The sequence below is a fragment of the Eriocheir sinensis genome, unplaced genomic scaffold (genome assembly GCF_024679095.1).
Source record: "Eriocheir sinensis breed Jianghai 21 unplaced genomic scaffold, ASM2467909v1 Scaffold1164, whole genome shotgun sequence".
In the NCBI taxonomy this organism is placed as follows: Eukaryota; Metazoa; Arthropoda; class Malacostraca; order Decapoda; family Varunidae; genus Eriocheir; species Eriocheir sinensis.
Window position 1 is genome coordinate 46,665 of NW_026110479.1, and position 20,836 is coordinate 67,500.

General features: G+C 46.1%; 1 protein-coding gene and 1 long non-coding RNA gene across 4 annotated transcripts in view; both read left to right on the forward strand.

Moving 5' to 3' along the window:
• Positions 1-8: 8 nt before the first annotated feature.
• On the forward strand, positions 9-19,539 carry LOC126989414 (uncharacterized). Of its 3 annotated transcripts, none has more exons than XR_007743255.1 (4): positions 9-60; positions 10,861-10,988; positions 11,828-11,994; positions 19,235-19,539. It is a non-coding gene; the product is annotated as an uncharacterized LOC126989414 (long non-coding RNA). The 3 variants fall into 3 exon arrangements; XR_007743254.1 differs by lacking the exon at positions 19,235-19,539 and adding an exon at positions 13,535-13,672; XR_007743256.1 differs by lacking the exon at positions 19,235-19,539 and adding an exon at positions 13,535-13,673 and having other exon boundaries at positions 13-23.
• Positions 19,540-19,554: 15 nt separating this feature from the next.
• The window catches only part of LOC126989415 (uncharacterized), a 7,719-nt gene continuing 6,437 nt past the window's right edge, over positions 19,555-20,836 (forward strand). The window contains exons 1-3 of the mRNA XM_050848007.1: positions 19,555-19,786; positions 19,909-20,056; positions 20,594-20,836. The exon at positions 20,594-20,836 is cut by the window's right edge and continues 11 nt beyond it. Of these exons, the coding sequence (XP_050703964.1) occupies positions 19,555-19,786; positions 19,909-20,056; positions 20,594-20,836 (623 nt within the window). The remainder of the gene's footprint in view (positions 19,787-19,908; positions 20,057-20,593) is intronic.

Genomic DNA, 20,836 nt, shown 5'->3' on the forward strand with positions numbered 1-20,836 from the left:
TTCACCAAGCGCCCGGCCTGGATGTTAGTGCTGAGTGTTGCCTCCCAGATAGTGAAGTCGGTTAGTCTGAATTGGTCTTAGAAATCACTACGTTTACCTCAGTTTACTAAGGAGGAAGTTACACTGAAATCTAGGCGTCCGGATTCTGATGTGCAGGGATTTGTAAGGGATGTGAGTGCCTGAGTGTTGCTGTTGGTGTCGTGGAAGTCCAGGAGTCTGAATTGGTCTGAAAAATCCCAGTAAAATTTATTTTTGCTAACGGGGATTTTGTAGCTGAAATATAGTTGTCCAAATTCTGAAATGCAGGAAATTCATAGAAGTAACAAGTGCCAGAGTGCTGGTAGTGATTCAGTAACAGTCTGTCAGTACAAATTCCATTGCTCTGAAGAATCTTAATTTTATAACCTGAATTTACTGAGGTGGGAAGTTGTCAGCTGATGCAGGATTGCCCAAAGAGACATCCTACCTACCATCCTGTCCTTCATCCCATCCTAAAACACATCCTAGCACCCTGTCCTTGAACCCATCCTAAAACACATCCTAGCACCCTGTCCTTGAACCCATCCTTACACACTTCCTAGCATCCTGTCCTTGATCCCATCCTAAAACACATCCTAGCACCCTGTCCTTGAACCCATCCTAAAACACATCCTAGCACCCTGTCCTTGAACCCATCCTAAAACACATCCTAGCACCCTGTCCTTGAACCCATCCTAAACACATCCTAGCACCCTGTCCTTGAACCCATCCTAAAACACATCCTAGCACCCTGTCCTTGAACCCATCCTAAAACACATCCTAGCACCCTGTCCTTGAACCCATCCTAAAACACATCCTAGCACCCTGTCCTTGAACCCATCCTTTCCCTTCTGTCTCATCAACACCAGAGAGCAGTTCAGCATGCTCTCTAAAGACAGTTCCTCTCTCTTTTTACACCACACAACATTCACACAACACACACCTTTCCCAAAATTCAAAATTTAAAATGGCGAAAAATTACAGAGCCTCGGGAGTCCCCGCCTGGGGGGGGGATACCATAAATTCCCCCAGGGAGGACTCCCCTTCTGGCTGCCGACTTGAGAGGCGTCCTGATAACTCCTAAAAACCTCCTCCTTATCAATTTCTGCAACATTCGCAGTCTTCGTTCTAATTTTCATTCTTTGGAACACCATTTCTCCTCCTCTAAACCTCACCTTCTCTTCCTCACCGAAACACAGGTTTCTGAGGCTACTGACAGTTATCTCTACTCTATTCCCTCCTACTATCTCTATCCTAAATTTCAATTCAAAGCTGGATGTTGTGCCAACGTGCGCAACGACATCACTTGCTCTCATGCCCACGACCTTCACTCCAGAATTTTCTACCATCTGGCTAAGACTTCATTGTCATTCTATTACTAAATACATCTGTGCTGTTTATCTCTCACCTAACTCTACTAACTATGTAAAATTCTTTGACTATTTGAACTCAAAAGTGGAGCACATCTTGACCCACTCTCCCTTCGCTGAAATTTCCATCTTGGGAGATTTCAATGTTCACCACCAGCTTTGGCTTTCATCCTCTTTCACTGACCAGCCAGGTGAACAAGCCTACAACTTTGCTCTCCTCAATGACCTAGAGCAGTTGGTTCAGCACCCTACTCGTATTCCTGACCATCTTGGAGACAGGCCTAACATTCTACACTAAGAAGACCTCTTCCTTACCTCTAATCCTTCTGCATACTCTGTCAAACTGTTCTCTCCGTTGGGCTCCTCCTCCTTATTTCTGTATCCTGTCCTATCGCTCCTGTACATCCTCTGGACCCACCGAAGAGGCAATGCTTCTGGCATTTTGCTTCAGCTCGGTGGGACGACCTGAGGATGTACTTTTCCGATTTCCCGTGGAATGATTATTGCTTCCAGGATAGAGACCCCTCTGTGTGTGCCCAGCGCATCATGGAGGTGATTGTCTCTGGAATGGAGGCATACATTCCACGTTCTTTCTCTACTCCTCACGCTAAAAAGCCTTGGTTTAATCACGCTTGTTCTCGTGCTATAAAAGATAGAGAGGCAGCTCACAAAAGGTTCCAGAGCCTTCGAACACCCGCTAACTTTGACCTTTACATTTCAGCCCAGAATCGTGCCAAATCTATTCTCCGACTTACCAGAACTTCTTTTATCAATAGAAAATGTCAACATCTTGCTTCTTCTAATTCTTCCCATGATTTCTGGCATCTAGCCAAAAATATCTCCTCCAGTTTCACTTCTTCCTCTTCCTCCTCTCCTTAACCCTGATGGCAGCACTGCCGTCTCATCTGTCTCTAAGGCTGAAGTCTTCGCTCAAACTTTCTGTAAGAACTCCACCTTGGACGATTCTGGGTATATTCCTCCTACTCATCCCCCCTCTGACTCCTTTATGCCTGCTATTAAAATTCTTCCAAATGATGTTTTCTATGCCCTCTCTGGCCTCAACTCTCAGAAGGCTTATGGACCTGATGGAGTGCCTCCTATTGTCCTTAAAAACTGTGCTTCCGTGTTGACACCCTGCCTGGTCAAACTCTTTCGTCTCTGCCTATCAACATCTGTCTTTCCTTCCTGCTGGAAGTATGCCTTTGTACAGCCTGTGCCTAAGAAGGGTGACCGTTCCAATCCTTCAAACTACCGCCCTATAGCTTTACTTTCTTGTCTATCTAAAGCTTTTGAATCAATCCTTAACCGGAAGATTCAAAAGCACCTTTCCACTTCTAACCTTCTATCTGATCGCCAGTATCTAAGTTATTCCCAGAGACTGAAGGCTTTGGACTTGTACTCTGTCCATGGTCGGCTGCTACGACATGACATGGTAAAGTATTGGCAAATATTTCACGGTTTTTGTGCTATTGCCCCCGAGGATATGTTTGTCAGTCCACCTCTGGGCACCACAAGAGGCCGTCAGTATAAGGTTGCACACATAAGAACTGAATTAGAGATCCGCAAGAGGTTCTTCAACGTCAGAGGTATTTTGCTGTGGAACTTTCTTCCCAGCATGTTGTTTCAGCTAATTCACTATCGGCATTCAAAGCATCCCCTGCTGCTCATCTCGGTGACAGACTTTTTACATTTTAGTTTGTTCATTTACATATTATTAATTGATTATTTACTTTGCTGCACATGATGCACAATTCCAGCTCTGTCTATAGCACATGTATTTGTATGTACGGAGGTTACTGAACTAGTCAGGCTGGCGCATCAGCAGAGTGCGGCTTCCTTTTGGGCCCTGTGTCTACCGGGTTCTGGGAAGCCCACCAGGTGAGAGAACCAGGTGAGAGTATGGGTTCCGCAAGGGCGTTCTACTGGTGATCTCCTAGCCTTCTTCCTAACTGACTCTTGGTCATCCTCTCTTAGCCCTTTCGGTGAAACCTTTGCTAATGCGCTGGACATATCAAAACTTTGATAGGGTCTGGCACAAATCTTTGCTTTCCAAACTACCCTCCTACGGTGTCGATCTGTCTCTCTGTACCTTTATCTCCAGGTTCCTTGCTAACCGTTCAATTTCTGCTATGGTGGACGGTCACTGTTCTTTCTTCCCCTAAACCTATTAACAGTGGTGTCCTGCAGGGAACTCTGTCCTATCTCCCACTCTCTTTCCGTTCTTCATTGATGATCTCCTTTCCAAAACGAACTGTCCTATCCATTCTTATGCCGATGACTCCACTCTGCATTACTCAACTTCTTTTAATAGAAGACCCACTCCACAGGAACTTAACGATTCAAGGCTGGAGGCAACAGAACGCTTAGGGCAAGAGGAACCTGGTGTCCTTCAACGCCTCAAAAACACAGTTTCTCCACTCAACACAATCTTCCAAACAACTATCCCCTATTCTTTGACAACACTCAGCTATCACCTTCTTCAACACTAAACATCCTTGGTCTATCCTTAACTCAAAATCTCAACTGGAAACTTCATATCTCATCTCTTACTAAATCAGCTTCCTCGAGGCTGGGCGTTCTGTACCGTCTCCGCCATTTCTTCTTCCCCGCACAGTTGCTGTCCATATACAGGGGCCTGGTCCGCCCTCGTATGGAGTATGCATCTTGTGTGGGGGGGGTCCACTCACACAGGTCTTCTTGACAGAGTGGAGTCAAAGGCTCTTCATCTCATCAACTCACCTCCTCATACTGATAGTCTTCTACCTCTCAAATTCCGCCGCCATGTTGCCTCTCTTTCTATCTTCTATCGATATTTTCATTCTGACTGCTCTTCTGAACTTGCTAACTGCATGCCTCCCCTCCTCCTGCGGCCCCGCTGCACACGACTTTCTACTCATGCTCATCCCTATACTGTCCAAACCCCTTATGTAAGAATCAACCAACTCCGTCACACTTACATCCCTCGCAATGGTAATCTCTGGAACAATCTTACTTCATCGGTATTTCCTCCTGCCTACGACTTGAACACTTGCAAGAGGAGGGTATCAGGACACCTCTCCTCTCGAAATTGACCTCTCTTTTGGACACACCCTTGCCCCCAATTCAGGAGCAGTGAGTAGAGGGCTTTTTTTATTTTCTTTGTGCCCTTGAACTGTCTCCTTAGCTGTAAAAAAAAAAAAAATCCTAAAAATCATCCTAGCACCCTGTCTTTGAACCCATCCTAAAACACATCCTAGCACCCTGTCCTTGAACCCATCCTAAAACACATCCTAGCACCCTGTCCTTGAACCCATCCTAAAACACATCCTAGCACCCTGTCCTTGAACCCATCCTAAAACACATCCTAGCACCCTGTCCTTGAACCCATCCTAAAACACATCCTAGCACCCTGTCCTTGAAACCATCCTAAACACATCCTAGCACCCCTGTCTTTGAACCAATCCTAAAACACATCCTAGCACCCTGTCCTTGAACCCATCCTAAAACACATCCTAGCACCCTGTCCTTGAACCCATCCTAAAACACATCCTAGCACCCTGTCCTTGAACCCATCCTAAAACACATCCTAGCACCCTGTCCTTGAACCCATCCTAAAACACATCCTAGCACCCTGTCCTTGAACCCATCCTAAAACACATCCTAGCACCCTGTCCTTGAACCCATCCTAAAACACATCCTAGCACCCTGTCCTTGAACCCATCCTAAAACACATCCCTGCGCCCTGTCCTTGAATCCATCCTAAGACCCATCCTAGCACCCTGTCCTTGAACCCATCCTAAAACACATCCTGGCACCCTGTCCTTGAACCCATCCTAAAACACATCCTGGCACCCTGTCCTTGAACCCATCCCAAAACACATCCTGGCACCCTGTCCTTGAACCCATTCTAAAACTGTTGTTATACAGTGACTTTACCGTACCCAACGGTTATGTTTCTCGCAAGACACTTGAACCACACCAAGACAACTCCACAAAAAGACACACAAACCACTTACCACTAATACAGCAGGGGTGCCGGGCTTTCCCCTACAAGCACCTCCCAGCGTTACAACGATAATCCTAACAGGCCTGATTGTAATACCTAGTTGTAATCACTGTAGGAGGCACTTACCTTTCGAAGGGTTTCAAAAGAAGTGGTCTCTTGAAGTAAGTTCTGGAGGAGTCCTGTTGTCCTCGAGACTAAGTTTAAATCAGCACTGCCGCGAGTTAATATGGGGCGAAAGCGCTGAGGTGTTGTTAGCTTGAGAGCAGGTGATGTTGTGGGCCGAAAGCCAACCACGTGGGTCAGAAGGGGTATTTTGAATTATCCTTGCCGCAAGGGCAATTATTTATTATTTCATGAAAGGAAACACTGAACTATTGTTATTCCTTTCATGGTAAATGTGTTTAGTCTTCAGGCAGTGAATACGATGATACTGTCTCGGTCTGGGAGCCGATGAGCGAAGTATGTAAGTACCATCCAAGGCTTATTTGAGCTCAGACGATACTCTTAGTTGGCTTGAACTCTTGGCCCGAGACTAGTTCCATAAAGGAAATCGTTAATTTGTCTAATCCCCTGGTTAACTGACCTAATTCCTAACAAAACACATCCTAGCACCCTGTCCTTGAACCCATCCTAAAGCACGTCCTAAAACACATCCTACCATCCTGTCCTTGAACCCATCCTAAAACACATCCTACCATCCTGTCCTTCAACACATCCTAAAACACATCCTAGCACCCTGTCCTCCAACACATCCTAAAACACATCCTACCATCCTGTCCTTCAACACATCCTAGCACCCTGTCCTTGAACCCATCCTAAAATCATGTCCCTTAGCCCTTCCTCAAACTCATCCTGGCACTCCCTCTTCCACCATTAACGGTAAAAAATCCGAATGGGGTAATGTTACCAGTGGGGTTCATCAAGGTTCAGTTTTAGGCCTGCTTTTATTCATTGTCTATTTCAATGACATAGACAATGGGATAACTAGTGACATAGGTAAATTTGCAGATGACACAAAAATAGGTCGCACTATTAGGACAAGGGAGGATGTTAGAGCACTGCAGGAGGACCTTAACAAACTGTCAGCTTGGTCAGAGAAATGGCAGATGAGTTTTAATATCACCAAGTGTAGCGTACTAAGTGTAGGAACACAAAACCCATTACACGGGTATAGTTCAGACTCCACAGCGATAGGCAGGTCTAAGTGTGAAAGGGATCTGGGAGTGTTGGTGATCTCTGACCTAAAACTAAGGAAGCAATGTATTAGTGCGAGGAATAGGGCTAACAGGGTATTGGGTTTTATTAACAGGACGGTAACCAACAAAAGTGCAGAGGTCATTCTCAGACTCTATTTAGCGTTAGTTAGGCCACACTTAGATTATGCTGTCCAGTTTTGGTGCCCACACTACAGAATGGACATCAACTTGCTAGAATCAGTTCAGAGGAGGATGACCAGGATGATTCAGGGGCTGAGGAACCTCTCATATCAAGATAGGCTGAAACATCTAAACTTACATTCTCTAGAAAGATGAAGAGTGCGGGGAGATCTGATAGAAGTATTCAAATGGGTCAAGGGTTACAACAAAGGCGATATAAGTAAATTACTGAGAATTAGCCAGCAGGATAGAACTCGCAGTAATGGATTTAAATTAGAAAAGTATAGATTTAGGAGGGAAATTAGCAAGCATACTTTTATCTAGTTTTTAGAGGCAGGAGCGATGGCCAGAGGGCGGCAGAAGAGAAAGGAATGTATGAGACTGGTGTCTATTAATGTGAATGGTTTAGGTGGTGAGGAGAAGAGGAGAGTGATGATTGAAATTTTTTAAATGTTAGAGTGGATGTGTTGGGAGTGAGTGAAACACATATTCGAGGAACTGGTGTGAGTGATGGTAGAGAGGGTACGTGGGAGGGTGTGCCTGGGGGGGGGGTTGTATGGACGGGGATAGATGAGAAGTATGGAGGCAGGAGTAAGGAAGGATGTGCTATTGTGATGTCTGAAAGAGTGTGGAATGGTGTGACTGATTATGGTTGGAAGGGATCAGGAATTGTGTGGGTGAAAGGAGAAGACTGAGAGAAAGGGAAGCTTTTTGGGAGGAAGTGAATGCATGTTTGAAGAGTTTTGAGAAAGAAAGGAAACTTTTTATGATGGGAGATATGAATGCTAAAGTGGGTGATGAATGTGTGATGGATGTGGTGGGAAAATGGGGGATAATGGAGAGTGCCTGGTGGATGTCTGTGCTGAGAGGGGAATGTTCCTAGTGAACACCTTCTTTCAGCACGAGAATATCCACCGATACACATGGAGGAGGGGAGAAGATAATGAGCAAAAAGGATTGATTGATTATGTGGCAGTAGATGAAAGGCTTAGAAAAGAAATTTGTGACACAAAGGTAGTAAGAGGAATGTTCGATGGATCTGATCATCTTGCAGTGCTGGCAAAGTTAAAGCTGAAAGAAAAGTGGGTGTTTGAAAAGAAAGGTGAAGTAAAAAATGAAATATTGAAGATAGAAAAGTTACAGGAAAAATAAATAAAAGATGAGTATAACCGTGAAATGGCAGAGGCCTTAAGTGAAAAATGGGAAAGTGTAAAAGATAATACAAATATTGAAAAAGGTTTTGGAACATTTTAAGAAATAATGGTAACTACAACAAAAAAGTGTTAGGGATGAAAGTGGTGAGAGATGGAAAAAGAAAAGGAAATTCATGGTGGACAGAAGAGATAAGGAGGATAGTAAAAGAGAAAAGGCAACTTTTTAAGAAAACTCAAGAAAAAATGTGTCTGAACAAGTAAAAAGGGAAAGGAAAAAGAAATATAGAGAATGCAAAATGAAATTAAAACAAGCAATAAAAGAAAGTAAGAAGAGAGTTGATGAAGACTTTGGAAAAGACTAAGTGAAAAATATAAAGGGAACAGGAAATCATGTTGGAAAGAAGTAAAAAACGAAAGAAATGCAGAAAATATCTCCTCAAGTATAATAAATGAAGTTCTGGATGAGAATGGAAAGATGTTGAAAGACGGGGAAGCTGTGAAAGAGAGATGGAGAGAATATTTCAAAAACTTAATGAATTTTGAGGATGGACGTCCAGCAGCTGTAACAGCAGCAGTTTTGAGTAGAGGTAGAGGAGGAGTATATAAAGAAAGAACTATAACATATGAACAAGTAAATCAGGCATTAGAAAGATTATAAAATGGAAAGGCAGCAGGAATTGATGGAATCACAGCAGAAATGTTGAAGTGTGGAGGAGATGAAGTCGTGAAATGGATGGTCAAGATATGTGAAGTAGCATGGGAGGGGGGGTGCCAGCAGACTGGACGAAAGCCATCATTGTCCCAGTTTACAAGGGGAAGGGCAGGAGAGAGGAATGTGGGAGCTATAGAGGCATAAGTCTCCTGAGTATACCCGGAAAGGTATATGGAAAAGTCATAATAGAGAGGGTGCAAAGACTTACAGAAGAGAAAATCAGTGAAGAACAAGGAGGCTTCAGGAAGGGAAGGGGATGTGTGGATCAGATATTTGCCTTCAGGATGGTACTAGAAAAAATAATAGCAAAAGGAAAGAAACTATACGCTGCCTTCATGGATTTGGAAAAAGCTTATGACAGAGTCGATTGGATTGCATTGTGGGATGTTTTAAAGATTTATGGTGTGGGAGGAAAACTGCTTAGTGCAATGAAGTCTTTCTATGAGGATGCATCTGCATGTGTCAAAATTACTGGAGAAACAAGTGAACATTTTGAGATAAAAGTGGGCCTAAGACAAGGGTGTCACCATGGTTATTCAATATTTATATGGATGGTGTCATTAGAGAAATGAAGGGCAAAGTTGGAGAAGTTGGAGTAAGACTGTTCGATGAGGGAGGGAAGTGGGTACTGAATTCAGTACTGTTTGCTGATGACACGATGCTCATTGCAGAAAGTGAGACTGGCCTACAAAATTTGGTCAGTGTTTTTGACAGTGTCTGTAACAGGAAAAAGCTGAAAATGTCAACAAAAGTAAAGTGATGGTTTGTGAGCAAAGTAGAAGTGAGGTTGTAGATTTTGTATGCCCTGAGAGTGGGAATTGAATGTGAAAAAGAATGCAAAATATTTTGAATGGTGAAGAAATGGAGGAGGTCAATGAGTTTAAGTATCTTGATCAGTTATGTGCAAGCATGGTGGTACGGAGGGAGAGACAAGAGAAAGGGCATTGCAAGGAAGAAGGGTGGTAGGATCTTTGGGACGAATCATGAATGGCAGAAGTGTGAGCATGGAGGTAAAGAGGGATTTGAGAAATACAATAATAGTACCAACCCTCACATATGTAAGTGAAACGTGGGCCTGGAATGAAAGTCAGAGGTCTAGAGTGCAGGCAGTGGAAATGAGTTATTTGAGGAGTGCTTGTGGTGTGAGTAGAATGGATGGAATGAGTAATGAAAGTGTGTACGAGCATTTTGGAATGTGTCACAGGGGTGAAGGGAAGAAGTGTGGAGTGGTGGAAGAAGTGAAGCGACAGACTTTAAAGTGGTTTGGCCACATGGAGTGAATGGAGGAGAGTAAGATGACCAGAAGGGTGTATGTGAGTGAGATAGAGGGAGGGAATGCTTGAGGACAACCTCCAGTGAAATGGAGGGATAGGGTGCAAGAGTACATTAGGGAGAGGGGGGAAAGATCCTTGAGAAACTTTGAGCAGGCAAGGAGGGAGTGTCTGGATAGAGGAAGGTGGAAGCTCTTCTGCCATGGCCATCCCCTGGTGGGAGCTCCTAGGAGCAGGCGTCGATGAAATGAATGAATGAATGAATTATCAAGCATTGGTTTAGTAATAGGGTGGTGGGGGAATGGAATAGACTCAGCAATCACATAGTTAGTGCAGGGACGATAGCTTGTTTTAAGAGTAGACTGGATAGCTACATGGACGAGGATGACAGGTGGCAGTGAGGTGTGGGTGCAGTAAGGTGACAGGGTACTGGAGCGTACGCCCGTACCGAAGGTAGACGAGGATCAAGCCTCTACCTGTAACTCCTGAAACTACACCTCCTCACCCATCGTGAGTAGTGGGGGGATTCTGGAGCTGCCCCGTGTAGGCCACTCGGCCTCTTGCAGTCTCCCTGTGTTCTTATGTTCTTATGTTAGCACTCCTCATAACACCTCCCAGCACCTTCCTTCCTTCCCTTCTCAGCAGCCACACCCTTTAGTGCTGTTGAGGCTGGCAGCACTCCCCCTCATAACACCTCCCAGCACCTTCCTTCCTTCCCTTCTCAGCAGCCACACCCTTTAGTGCTGTTGAGGCTGGCAGCACTCCACCTCATAACACCTCCCAGCACCTTCCTTCCTTCCCTTCTCAGCAGCCACACCCTTTAGTGCTGTTGATGCTGGCAGCACTCCCCCTCATAACACCTCCCAGCACCTTCCTTCCTTCCCTTCTCAGCAGCCACACCCTTTAGTGCTGTTGAGGCTGGCAGCACTCCCCCTCATAACACTTTCCAGCACCTTCCTTCCTCCCCTTCTCAGCAATCACCTAAGATGGAAGCCTTGGGTCTGCCTGGGTCCCTGCTGCCGCTGTGGTCACTCTCCCCGCCCCTGCCCGTGCTGCAGCCCTCAGCCCCGACCTCACCCTCATGAACTGCTCTGACGTGAAGGTGAGGAGAGTAGAGGTGTTAGTGTTTGTTTCTGTCCCTTTCTTCTTATCCTCTTCACTTGAGTGTCTTTGAGAACTATTTCTTATTTTTCATATTCGTGTCTGCTCATTATGGGGACTTTGATTGTGTCTATACCAGTTTTTACTTCCCCTTGATGCCCCTTTTATTGATCTATAATAATAATAATAATAATAATAATAATAATAATAATAATAATAATAATGTCTGGTATAGTTTTGATTCAGCCTCCTCTGTGTGTCCCTTAAACTACTGTAATGTCATGGTGGGAAGGGACAGAGGCATTGTGTGTGTTTGCAGCCCCTCCTGCTGTGTACTCCTGATTGCCTACACCTCCCCTACACAGGAAACAGAGGGAGGCACCTACATGTGTTTATTAAGGTGGACAACATGATTCTACTCTCACATGATAACTTCTTCAATGTGATGCCAGGGAATGAAGATGCAGCTAACTCTTGCATTACAAAGTTGGGCAGCTTGACTCTACTCCCCCTTTTTATCCTCACATATGATTACTTGGTCAACTTGCTGCCAGGGAGTGAAGATGCAGGCTAACTCTTGCGTTACAAAGTTGGACAGCATGATTCTGTTCCTATTTTTCACCCTCACTCATAATTACTTGGTCAACTTGCTGCCAGGGAGTGAAGATGCAGGCTAACTCTTGCGTTACAAAGCTGGACAGCATGATTCTGTTCCTATTTTTCACCCTCACTCATAATTACTTGGTCAACATGCTGCCAGGGAGTGAAGATGCAGGCTAACTCTTGCATTACAAAGCTGGACAGCATGACTCTATTCACCTTTTTCACCTGCATTCACAGGATCACTTGGTCAACATGCTGCTGAATAGTGGAAAGTGTGACGGTGGTGGCGGACAAGATCGCTGGCCCTTTCCACCTTGGCCATCCACCTCTACCACGAGTTGGCCCACCAAACACTCCACACCAAGGTTAACAAGGCCATCAATGTGCTCCAGGCATACCTCAAGGTTTGGCTTTACTCCCCTCGTTGTTTTGGTGGTGTAGTAAGTGTGGGTCAGGGATGTTGCGGGATTCAGTTCCCCTGTCTTTTGTCCCTCCCTCATCCCTGATCTCCCTGTCCTTATACCAACAAGAACCAGTCAGTCAGTCCCTCCAGGTCCGGGTATGCGGGTGAAGTGTTTTCACCTCAAGGAACTAGACGTCCCTGCCCTGCATAGTCTCAGGTCACCCTTGGACAGGGTGTAATACCTGATCTGTCTCCCGTGCCAGTGTCACAGTGAAGCCTCTGGGCAGCAGCAGTGGTGGATTGGATTGCAGGCAGAGGATCTCTTTATGAGACAATGGCTGGAGTTCCAGGGTCCTAGTCAGCTGGACCGTGCCTAATTATTTAGGCTTGCGGTGTAGAGGAGTGTGGCAACCTCTTCACTAAAAAGCCTCCCTGGGAACCAGTTGTCGGTGTGAGCTCCCCGTCCCTCCCTTCTATCGACGGTACTCCCATCCCTATTCTGCATAACAGCTGGTTCTTGTTTTCTCCTGAAAGAGATGTCTTCCGTGGGTCATTTGAGATTGTACCTCCCGGCTTCTAGGTAGAGTTTCTGAGGGGTTTTCTTATACTCAAGGAATATTTCAGCTTTTTTGTCTCTCAGGAAGGGCGTCTGGTACTCTCTAGAGTTGGTGGAGAACACCTGGTGACAGGTGCCACCGGCCAGGCCTCGAAAGGGTCGCAGAGTTGGGTTAGACGTTTCGGAAAGTGGGAACGAATTGCTGATTCCTTTTCTTTCTTTGCCAGCTCTGCTCTGTGTGACTACACCGGCCCCATTCTATGGGACAAAACTTCAAGGACAATTGCTGAAAAGTGCCGGGTTGGGAAAGTCTCTCTCGTGACTGAGGCTCAGGACAAGCGATTGGTCTTTGAGGCATTTTCAAGACCCAGTGGGAGCGAACTCCCAGTGTTGGAGGCATCTAACACATCAGTATCTAATTTCCATGCACAATTTTTATCCAATTCAATTTATGGTCACACTTTAAGTTATTTCGAAAGCGCTTTTAATATTTGCCCTAACTGTTAACTCGCTTAAATTTCTAACAATGCCTTCGAACCTCCGTAAGTGTGACGTCTGTCCCGGACGATTTGCAGCTCAGTACTTCCAGCTGAGTAGAACTTGCCGCCTCTGCGTTCAAAGATTACAACTTCAGAAGGCTGTGACTGAATTTGTTTTAAGTAATGTGGCAGTGACTCCACCATCGATGGTGGAGAGGCCCTCCACCGAGACTGTGCCCTCTCCAGACGACCCTCCTGCTTCACGGGAGGACGTGTTACCTGCCTCACAGGCTAACCCCCAGCCTGCCTCACAGGCTGACCCCCAGCCTGCCTCACAGGCTAACCCCCAGCCTGCCTCACAGGACAACCGCCAGCCTGCCTCACAGGCTGACCCCCAGCCTGCCTAACAGGCTAACCCCCAGCCTGCTTCACAGGCTAACTCCCAGCCTGCCCCACAGGACAACTTCCAGCCTGCCCCACTTAACGCTTCTCTTCCTGCTTCACAGGATGTCGGGTTCCAACCTGTAAGGAATGGAGCCAAACCGAAGCAGGCAACCAAGGATTTACTGACCCCCACTACCTTCAATAGGTTCCAGGTGCTGGCAGACACCATGGAGGATGAGTTCGAGACTCGCCTAGTTGGGGACTCCATGGTGCGTGGCCAGCACACTCCTGCCTTTCCTTCCCTTACCATTCACTGGCACATCCACACCTTACTGCCCCTATCTTCCCTGTCATCCACTCTATCCTGGCACCACACCACCCATGGCCATCCACACACACCCATGCACACCTTACTGCCCCTATCTTCCCTGTCATCCACTCTATCCTGGCACACCCTGGCACCACACCCATGGCCATCCACACACACCCATGCACACCTTACTGCCCCTATCTTCCCTGTCATCCACACCACCCTGGCACCACACCACCACCCATGCACACACACACCCCCATGCACCTGCCACACACCTGGTCATCCACCACCCATGCACACACACTGCCCCCATGGCCTGTCATCCACACACACCCATGCACACCCTGCCCCTTCACACTCATCCACACACACCCTGGCACCACACCACCCATGGCCATCCACACACACCCATGCACACCTTACTGCCCCTATCTTCCCTGTCATCCACACACACCCATGCACACCTTACTGCCCCTATCTTCCCTGTCATCCACACACACCCTGGCACCACACCACCCATGGCCATGCACACACACCCTGGCACCACACCACCCATGGCCATGCACACACACCCTGGCACCACACCACCCATGGCCATGCACACACACCCTGGCACCACACCACCCATGGCCATCCACACACACCCATGCACACCTTACTGCCCCTATCTTCCCTGTCATCCACACACACCCTGGCACCACACCACCCATGGCCATCCACACACACCCATGCACACCTTACTGCCCCTATCTTCCCTGTCATCCACACACACACCCTGGCACCACACCACCCATGGCCATCCACACACACCCATGCACACCTTACTGCCCCTATCTTCCCTGTCATCCACTCTATCCTGGCACCACACCACCCATGGCCATCCACACACACCCATGCACACCTTACTGCCCCTATCTTCCCTGTCATCCACTCTATCCTGGCACCACACCACCCATGGCCATGCACACACACCCATGCACACCTTACTGCCCCTATCTTCCCTGTCATCCACACCACCCTGGCACCACACCACCCATGGCCATCCACACACCACACCACACCACCATGGCCACACACACCCATGCACACCTTACTGCCCCTATCTTCCCTGTCATCCACACCACCCTGGCACCACACCACCCATGGCCATCCACACACACCCATGCACACCTTACTGTCCCCATCTTCCCTGTCATCCACACCACCCTGGCACCACACCACCCATGGCCATCCACACACACCCATGCACACCTTACTGCCCCTATCTTCCCTGTCATCCACACCACCCTGGCACCACACAACCCATGGCCATCCACACACACCCATGCACACCTTACTGTCCCTATCTTCCCTGTCATCCACACCACCCTGGCACCACACCACCCATGGCCATCCACACACACCCATGCACACCTTACTGTCCCCATCTTCCCTGTCATCCACACCACCCTGGCACCACATCACCCATGGCCATCCACACACACCCATGCACACCTTACTGTCCCCATCTTCCCTGTCATCCACACCACCCTGGCACCACACCACCCATGGCCATCCACACACACCCTGGCACCACACCACCCATGGCCGTGATGATAAGAGTATAAAGAAAAATTGTCTTCTGATATGAATAGTCCACTGCAAAATAAAGGTCTGTCCAAGCATCTTCCACCTGGTTCTCTTGTCTGGTGTTAGTGTGCTCCATCCTGCCCCAACAAAGGTTATAATTCCACCTCTCCACCTGGTTCTCTTGTCTGGTGTTAGTGTGCTCCATCCTGCCCCAGCAAAGGTTATAATCCCACCTCTCCATCTGGTTCTCTTGTCTGGTGTTAGAGTGCTCCATCCTGCCCCAGGAAAGGTTATAATTCCACCTCTCCACCTGGTTCTCTTGTCTGGTGTTAGTGTGCTCCATCCTGCCCCAACAAAGGTTATAATTCCACCTCTCCACCTGATTCTCTTGTCTGGTGTTAGTGTGCCGCACAGTTGAGGTTTTTCAGTCACTGCCGAGTGGCCTAAGACTACCCACATGCTGGCCTGAAGACCACCCATCAACCTGGGCTCTAGATAACCTCTCCAAAGAGAGGCTGAAAGATGAGTTCCGGGGGGCAGCATGGGCCAACACAAGATGGCGCCACTATCAACACTCGCCTGCGCCAGAACGGGCTGGGCCGACCATCAGGCCCCACCGGGAAGAAGCCTTGGGCTGACCATCAGGCCCCACCGGGAAGAAGCCTACCGGCGCAATAGGCCGCGACAAAAAAAAAAAAAAAAATTTGGTGTATTGAGGTCTTTGCAAAAGATAACTATAGATCCACAGTATTAGATTACTGTTGATATTCATCTCTGGTAATTTGTTAAGTAAAATATGTGGCTGAATTTTAATGAAAGCGCTGCTAAAATCTATAAATATAATTCTAACCTGTGAATTTCGGATTTCTAAATGTTCGTAAGTTTGGTGAAGTAAGGATAACCCAGCATCCTGAACACTCATACCTTGACAATAAGCAAATTGCAAAATATCTTTCAAGGGATCTACGCTTGAACAAATGTACCTCTTCACAATGTGCTCCAAACATTTCATTATAATTGATGTTAAGGCTACGGGTCGAAGATCATTAAACTCCCTTGGGTGGTTGTTTTTGGGTACTGGAATAATCTCTGACATTTTCCACACATCCAGTACTGTACTCTGATCAAGTGAAGCTTGGAAAAGTTTACACAGTGGATCAGCAAGTTGCTCGGCACAGGATTTTAGTAGTTTAGAACCAATTTTATCGGGTCCACTTGCTTTTCCACATTGTATACGTTTCATGGAGTTCATCGTATCATCACGAGTTATTATTATTCGTTCTACATTGATGCCCCTAACCATTGACAAAATATTTTCACATTCAGTGTTAAAATGGTGCACATCAAACCTTGCATAAAAGGAGTTCAAATCATTTACATGTTTGGTGGGTCTTTTAATGACCTTTTCTTTTTAGAGCCACTCAGTAGTTTACCCCTGTCCAAGCATCTTTTGACTTATTTGACTTAAATAAGTTTTCAATTTTAACTTTATTTGACTGTTTAGCATCTAGTATTTTCCTATTTAATTGGCTTTGTATCACTTTACTTTGCATGCAGTCACCATTTATAAAAGTTCTCTTCTTTTCAATCAATAACGCTTTGATATCAGAATTTATCCAGGGTTTGTTATTTGGATAAATGCTAATTTCCTTAGTTGGAACAATCATGTTGGTACAAAAGTTAATTTATGAATTTAAAACTTCTACATTTACATTAATAGAGTTGGACTCATCATACAACACATCCCAGTCTGTACAATATATGAATTTAAAACATCTACATTTGCACTAATAGAGTTGGACTCATCATACAACACATCCCAGTCTGTACAATATATGAATTTAAAACATCTACATTTGCACTAATAGAGTTGGACTCATCATACAACACATCCCAGTCTGTACAATATATGAATTTAAAACATCTACATTTGCACTAATAGAGTTGGACTCACTATACAACACATCCCAGTCTGTACAATCAAAACAGCCTTGAAGACTCACCATGTGCTCATTATTCCAATCCTGCACCTTAATTTTCTTGCACAGTTTACATTTCAGAGTTTGCTTAGATGTGGGAGCCAAAAACACCATATTGTGGCCAGATTTACCTAATTTAGGCTTTTGATAAGAACGATAACCGTTCCTTACATTACAATACATTTTATCTTAAATATTATTATCTCTAGTGGGGCAAGTTACAGTTTGCTGATACAAAGGTACATATGGTTGGAAATTACAGTGGTTAAAATCCCCCAACACTTTCATAATTCCTTCAGGATTTTCATTTTCGTATTTTCTAACACAATTTAGTGATAACTTACTCGCTATTGCCTCAGTGGCATCAGTCGGGATGTATACAGTTATAATCGTCACATTATTAAATTCACGTGGTAGGTAAAAAGGTCTACATGATATTACTAAATATTCCAGGTCGTCACAACAAAAATGTTCCTTTATGTTAACCTGAGTACACCATCTCTCATTTATGTACACCGCCGCCCCTCCTCCCTTCTGTTTCACCACGTCCTTCCTGTCTCCCCTGACTATCAAGAAACCATCAATATTTACTGTTTCGTCAACATCCTTGTCTTCAAGCCAGGTTTCGGTTAATGCTATGAAGCTACTCTCTCGGTAGTTCCTTATATATTCACAGTTTGCTGCTAATTCATCTATTTTATTTCGAGTTGATTGTACATTACCGAAAGTTACTGTAGGCAGTGGTGTCCTTATACCCCGCCTCCTCAATCTCGCCTGCACTCTACCTCTCCACCTGGTTCTCTGTCTGGTGTTAGTGTGCTCCATCGTGCCCCAACAAAGGGTTCTAATTCTACCGCTCCACCTGGTTCTCTGTCAGGTGTTAGTGTGCTCCATCCTGCCCCAGCAAAGTTTATAATTCCACCGCTCCACCTGGTTCTCTGTCTGGTGTTAGTGTGTTCCATCCTGCACAGGCAAAGGTTTTAATTCCAACTCGCCACCTGGTTCTCTGTCTGGAGTTAGTGCTCCATCCTGCCCCAACAAGGATCTAATCCACCTCTTCACCAGCAGGTGGAGAGGTGGAATTAGAACCTTGTTGGGGCAGGATGAGTAGACTAACACCAGACAGAGAACCAGGTGGAGAAGTGGAATTATAACCTTTACTGAGGCAGGATGGAGCACACTAACACAAACAGAGAACCAGGTGGAGGTGGAATAGAACATTGCCGGGGCAGGATGGAGCACACTAACGCCAGACAGAGAACTAGGCGGAAAATGGAATTAGCCTGCATTAGCCTGAACAGGGAGGAGTATACTAACAGGACAGGAGAGTTAGAGCATCCTAGGAAAGGCCATAATCCTGTAGTGGACTGTTGATGGTTAACCTGTCCGCTGCGATTGTCAGGGATTTGTCCTTCGCTGGTAACCTGGTAACATACACTCCCAGGTCTTTCTCTGCCTCTGTGGTGGATAGTGGAGTGTTTCCCATGTGGTATTGGTGTGCTGGATATCCTCTCCCAAGGTGCAGGACTTTACATTTTCTTAATTGAATTATAGCAGACACTTTGTTCCACTCCTGTAGCTTGGTGAGGTCTTCTGGTAGGAAATCCATAGTCAAGGGTTAAACATAGTAATGTAATGCCATTTTCTTGCATGGGATGTGCATTAATATTGTGTAACCCTAATGTGAAATTAGTCATGTTTGACAAGTCATGTTTGGTTGTTGTTCAGCAGTACAGTGATCAGGATCCTCAAGCACACCAAGCACTGGGTTTTGGGAGTGTATTTTTCTTTTACAATTCTTTGCCGAACTGAAGGGCTTGCTCAACAGTTATTTAGCAAGACTGAATTAGTTTCCATTCTTGTCTCCAGTATACTGATGGACACAAAGAGGTGAAGCTTGTGGTTGTTGCAGCATCTTTTTCTTCTTTCTACAAACACTGTTTTTCAACTTTCTTCTGCAGAGCCCATCCAGCGCTGGGCCCGGCCACTGCAAGCCTTGTTGGGTCAATGTGGGAAATCAGCCAAGGTGGAGTTTGAGTCGGTCGGCCTCAACCATGAGGGTGCGCATGGAGTCATTGTCATGTTCCGTTGATAACCTCCTAATTGATTCATGTTGGTTGATGTTTCACTCTGATATTGCAGTAAATATTTAGTTGTATCATTGTGCATCATCTGGATAACCCCAAAGTGTTCCTAAGGTATAATGATTGAATGTTTTGACAAGAATATGAACATTCACTCTTAGTTAGTAAGAAACTGTGTATGTGAGGTATTTGTTTCCATGTTATTTTTTTTTATTCTGATTATTTCCTCACTCTCAGGCTGTGTGAGCGGCAGGCTGGCCGTGAGCCTTCCTGGGAGTGCTGGGCGGCCTGGTGCCCCGGCTGAAGGCAAGCAGCCTCCTGAGACACCCAAAGACTGGCTGACACAAGATCTTGTGCTGGTACTGGTGTCTGAAGGCTGTGCAGTGGTGCGGACACAGGCTCAGAGTGCCCAGGTGGACCAAGATGCTGGTAAGTGTTGCAGCTGACAGATTACTGACAAGGGAACAGGCAGGGAATATAAACAAAACAGACATGGTAGTTATAAGTGTGGCCAGTGTCGCCTCTTCTTATTCTTTATAAATGTTTCCAAGGTTGCCGCCTGCCTGGGAGCAGACTCACAGAGGTCAGCGCAGGGCAGCAGGACAGCGCCCTCAGCAGTGACGATGAGTCTCTCCATGAAGGCTTCACAGCAGCAGGCCACCGTCGCCCGAGCATCCCGAGGAACACTTCAATGTCCAGGTGAGAAGCCTTGAGCTTTTTTGGAAATTATCCTTGGGAAAACTTATGGTATAAAGCATCTTTAACCCGTCCGCTGCGATGGGCATGTATTTGGTTTCATTGGTACCATGAAAACATGTACTACCAGGTCTTTCTCTGGCTCTGTGGTGGATAGTGGAGTGTTTCCCATGTGGTATTGGTGTGCTGGATATTCCCTCCCAAGGTGCAGGACTTTATATTTTTCTTCATTATTGTAGCAGCTACTTTTTGTTCCATTCCTGTTGCCATTTTTTCATTATTGAAGAAGCAACATTTTGTTCCATTCCTGTAGCTTGGTGAGGTCTTCTGGTAGGAAATTTGCAGTCAAGGGGTTAAAGATGCATATTTTTAATCAAAACTGATATTGAAAATCCTCTTGCATTCTCTAAAAAGCAAAGTCAGCTCAGGATTTTCTCCAACAGACTCTTTTGTAAGGTCCAGTCCTTGTTAGTGACTGCCGGTGAGAGGCAACACTTGGGCAGGGGGTGAAGCTTGGGGTGATGATGATGATTGTTGCAGGTGTGAGGATGTCAAGCCACCACAAGCCAGGAGGGAAGTGGCTGCTGGGGCCAAGACAGCAGGTGAAGCAGAACCCTTAAGCCTCAGGTCTTCACCCCTGGACGAAGGAGGTGTTTCTTGGCGGCCAAACTCGGGAGACTCACCAGAAAAGACCTTGGTAGATGATGCAAGTTTTGCTCGCTGGAGACCACAAGAGTATTCACCCGTGCCTCATATTGTGGGCGAGGAGAGCAGCCTGCACCA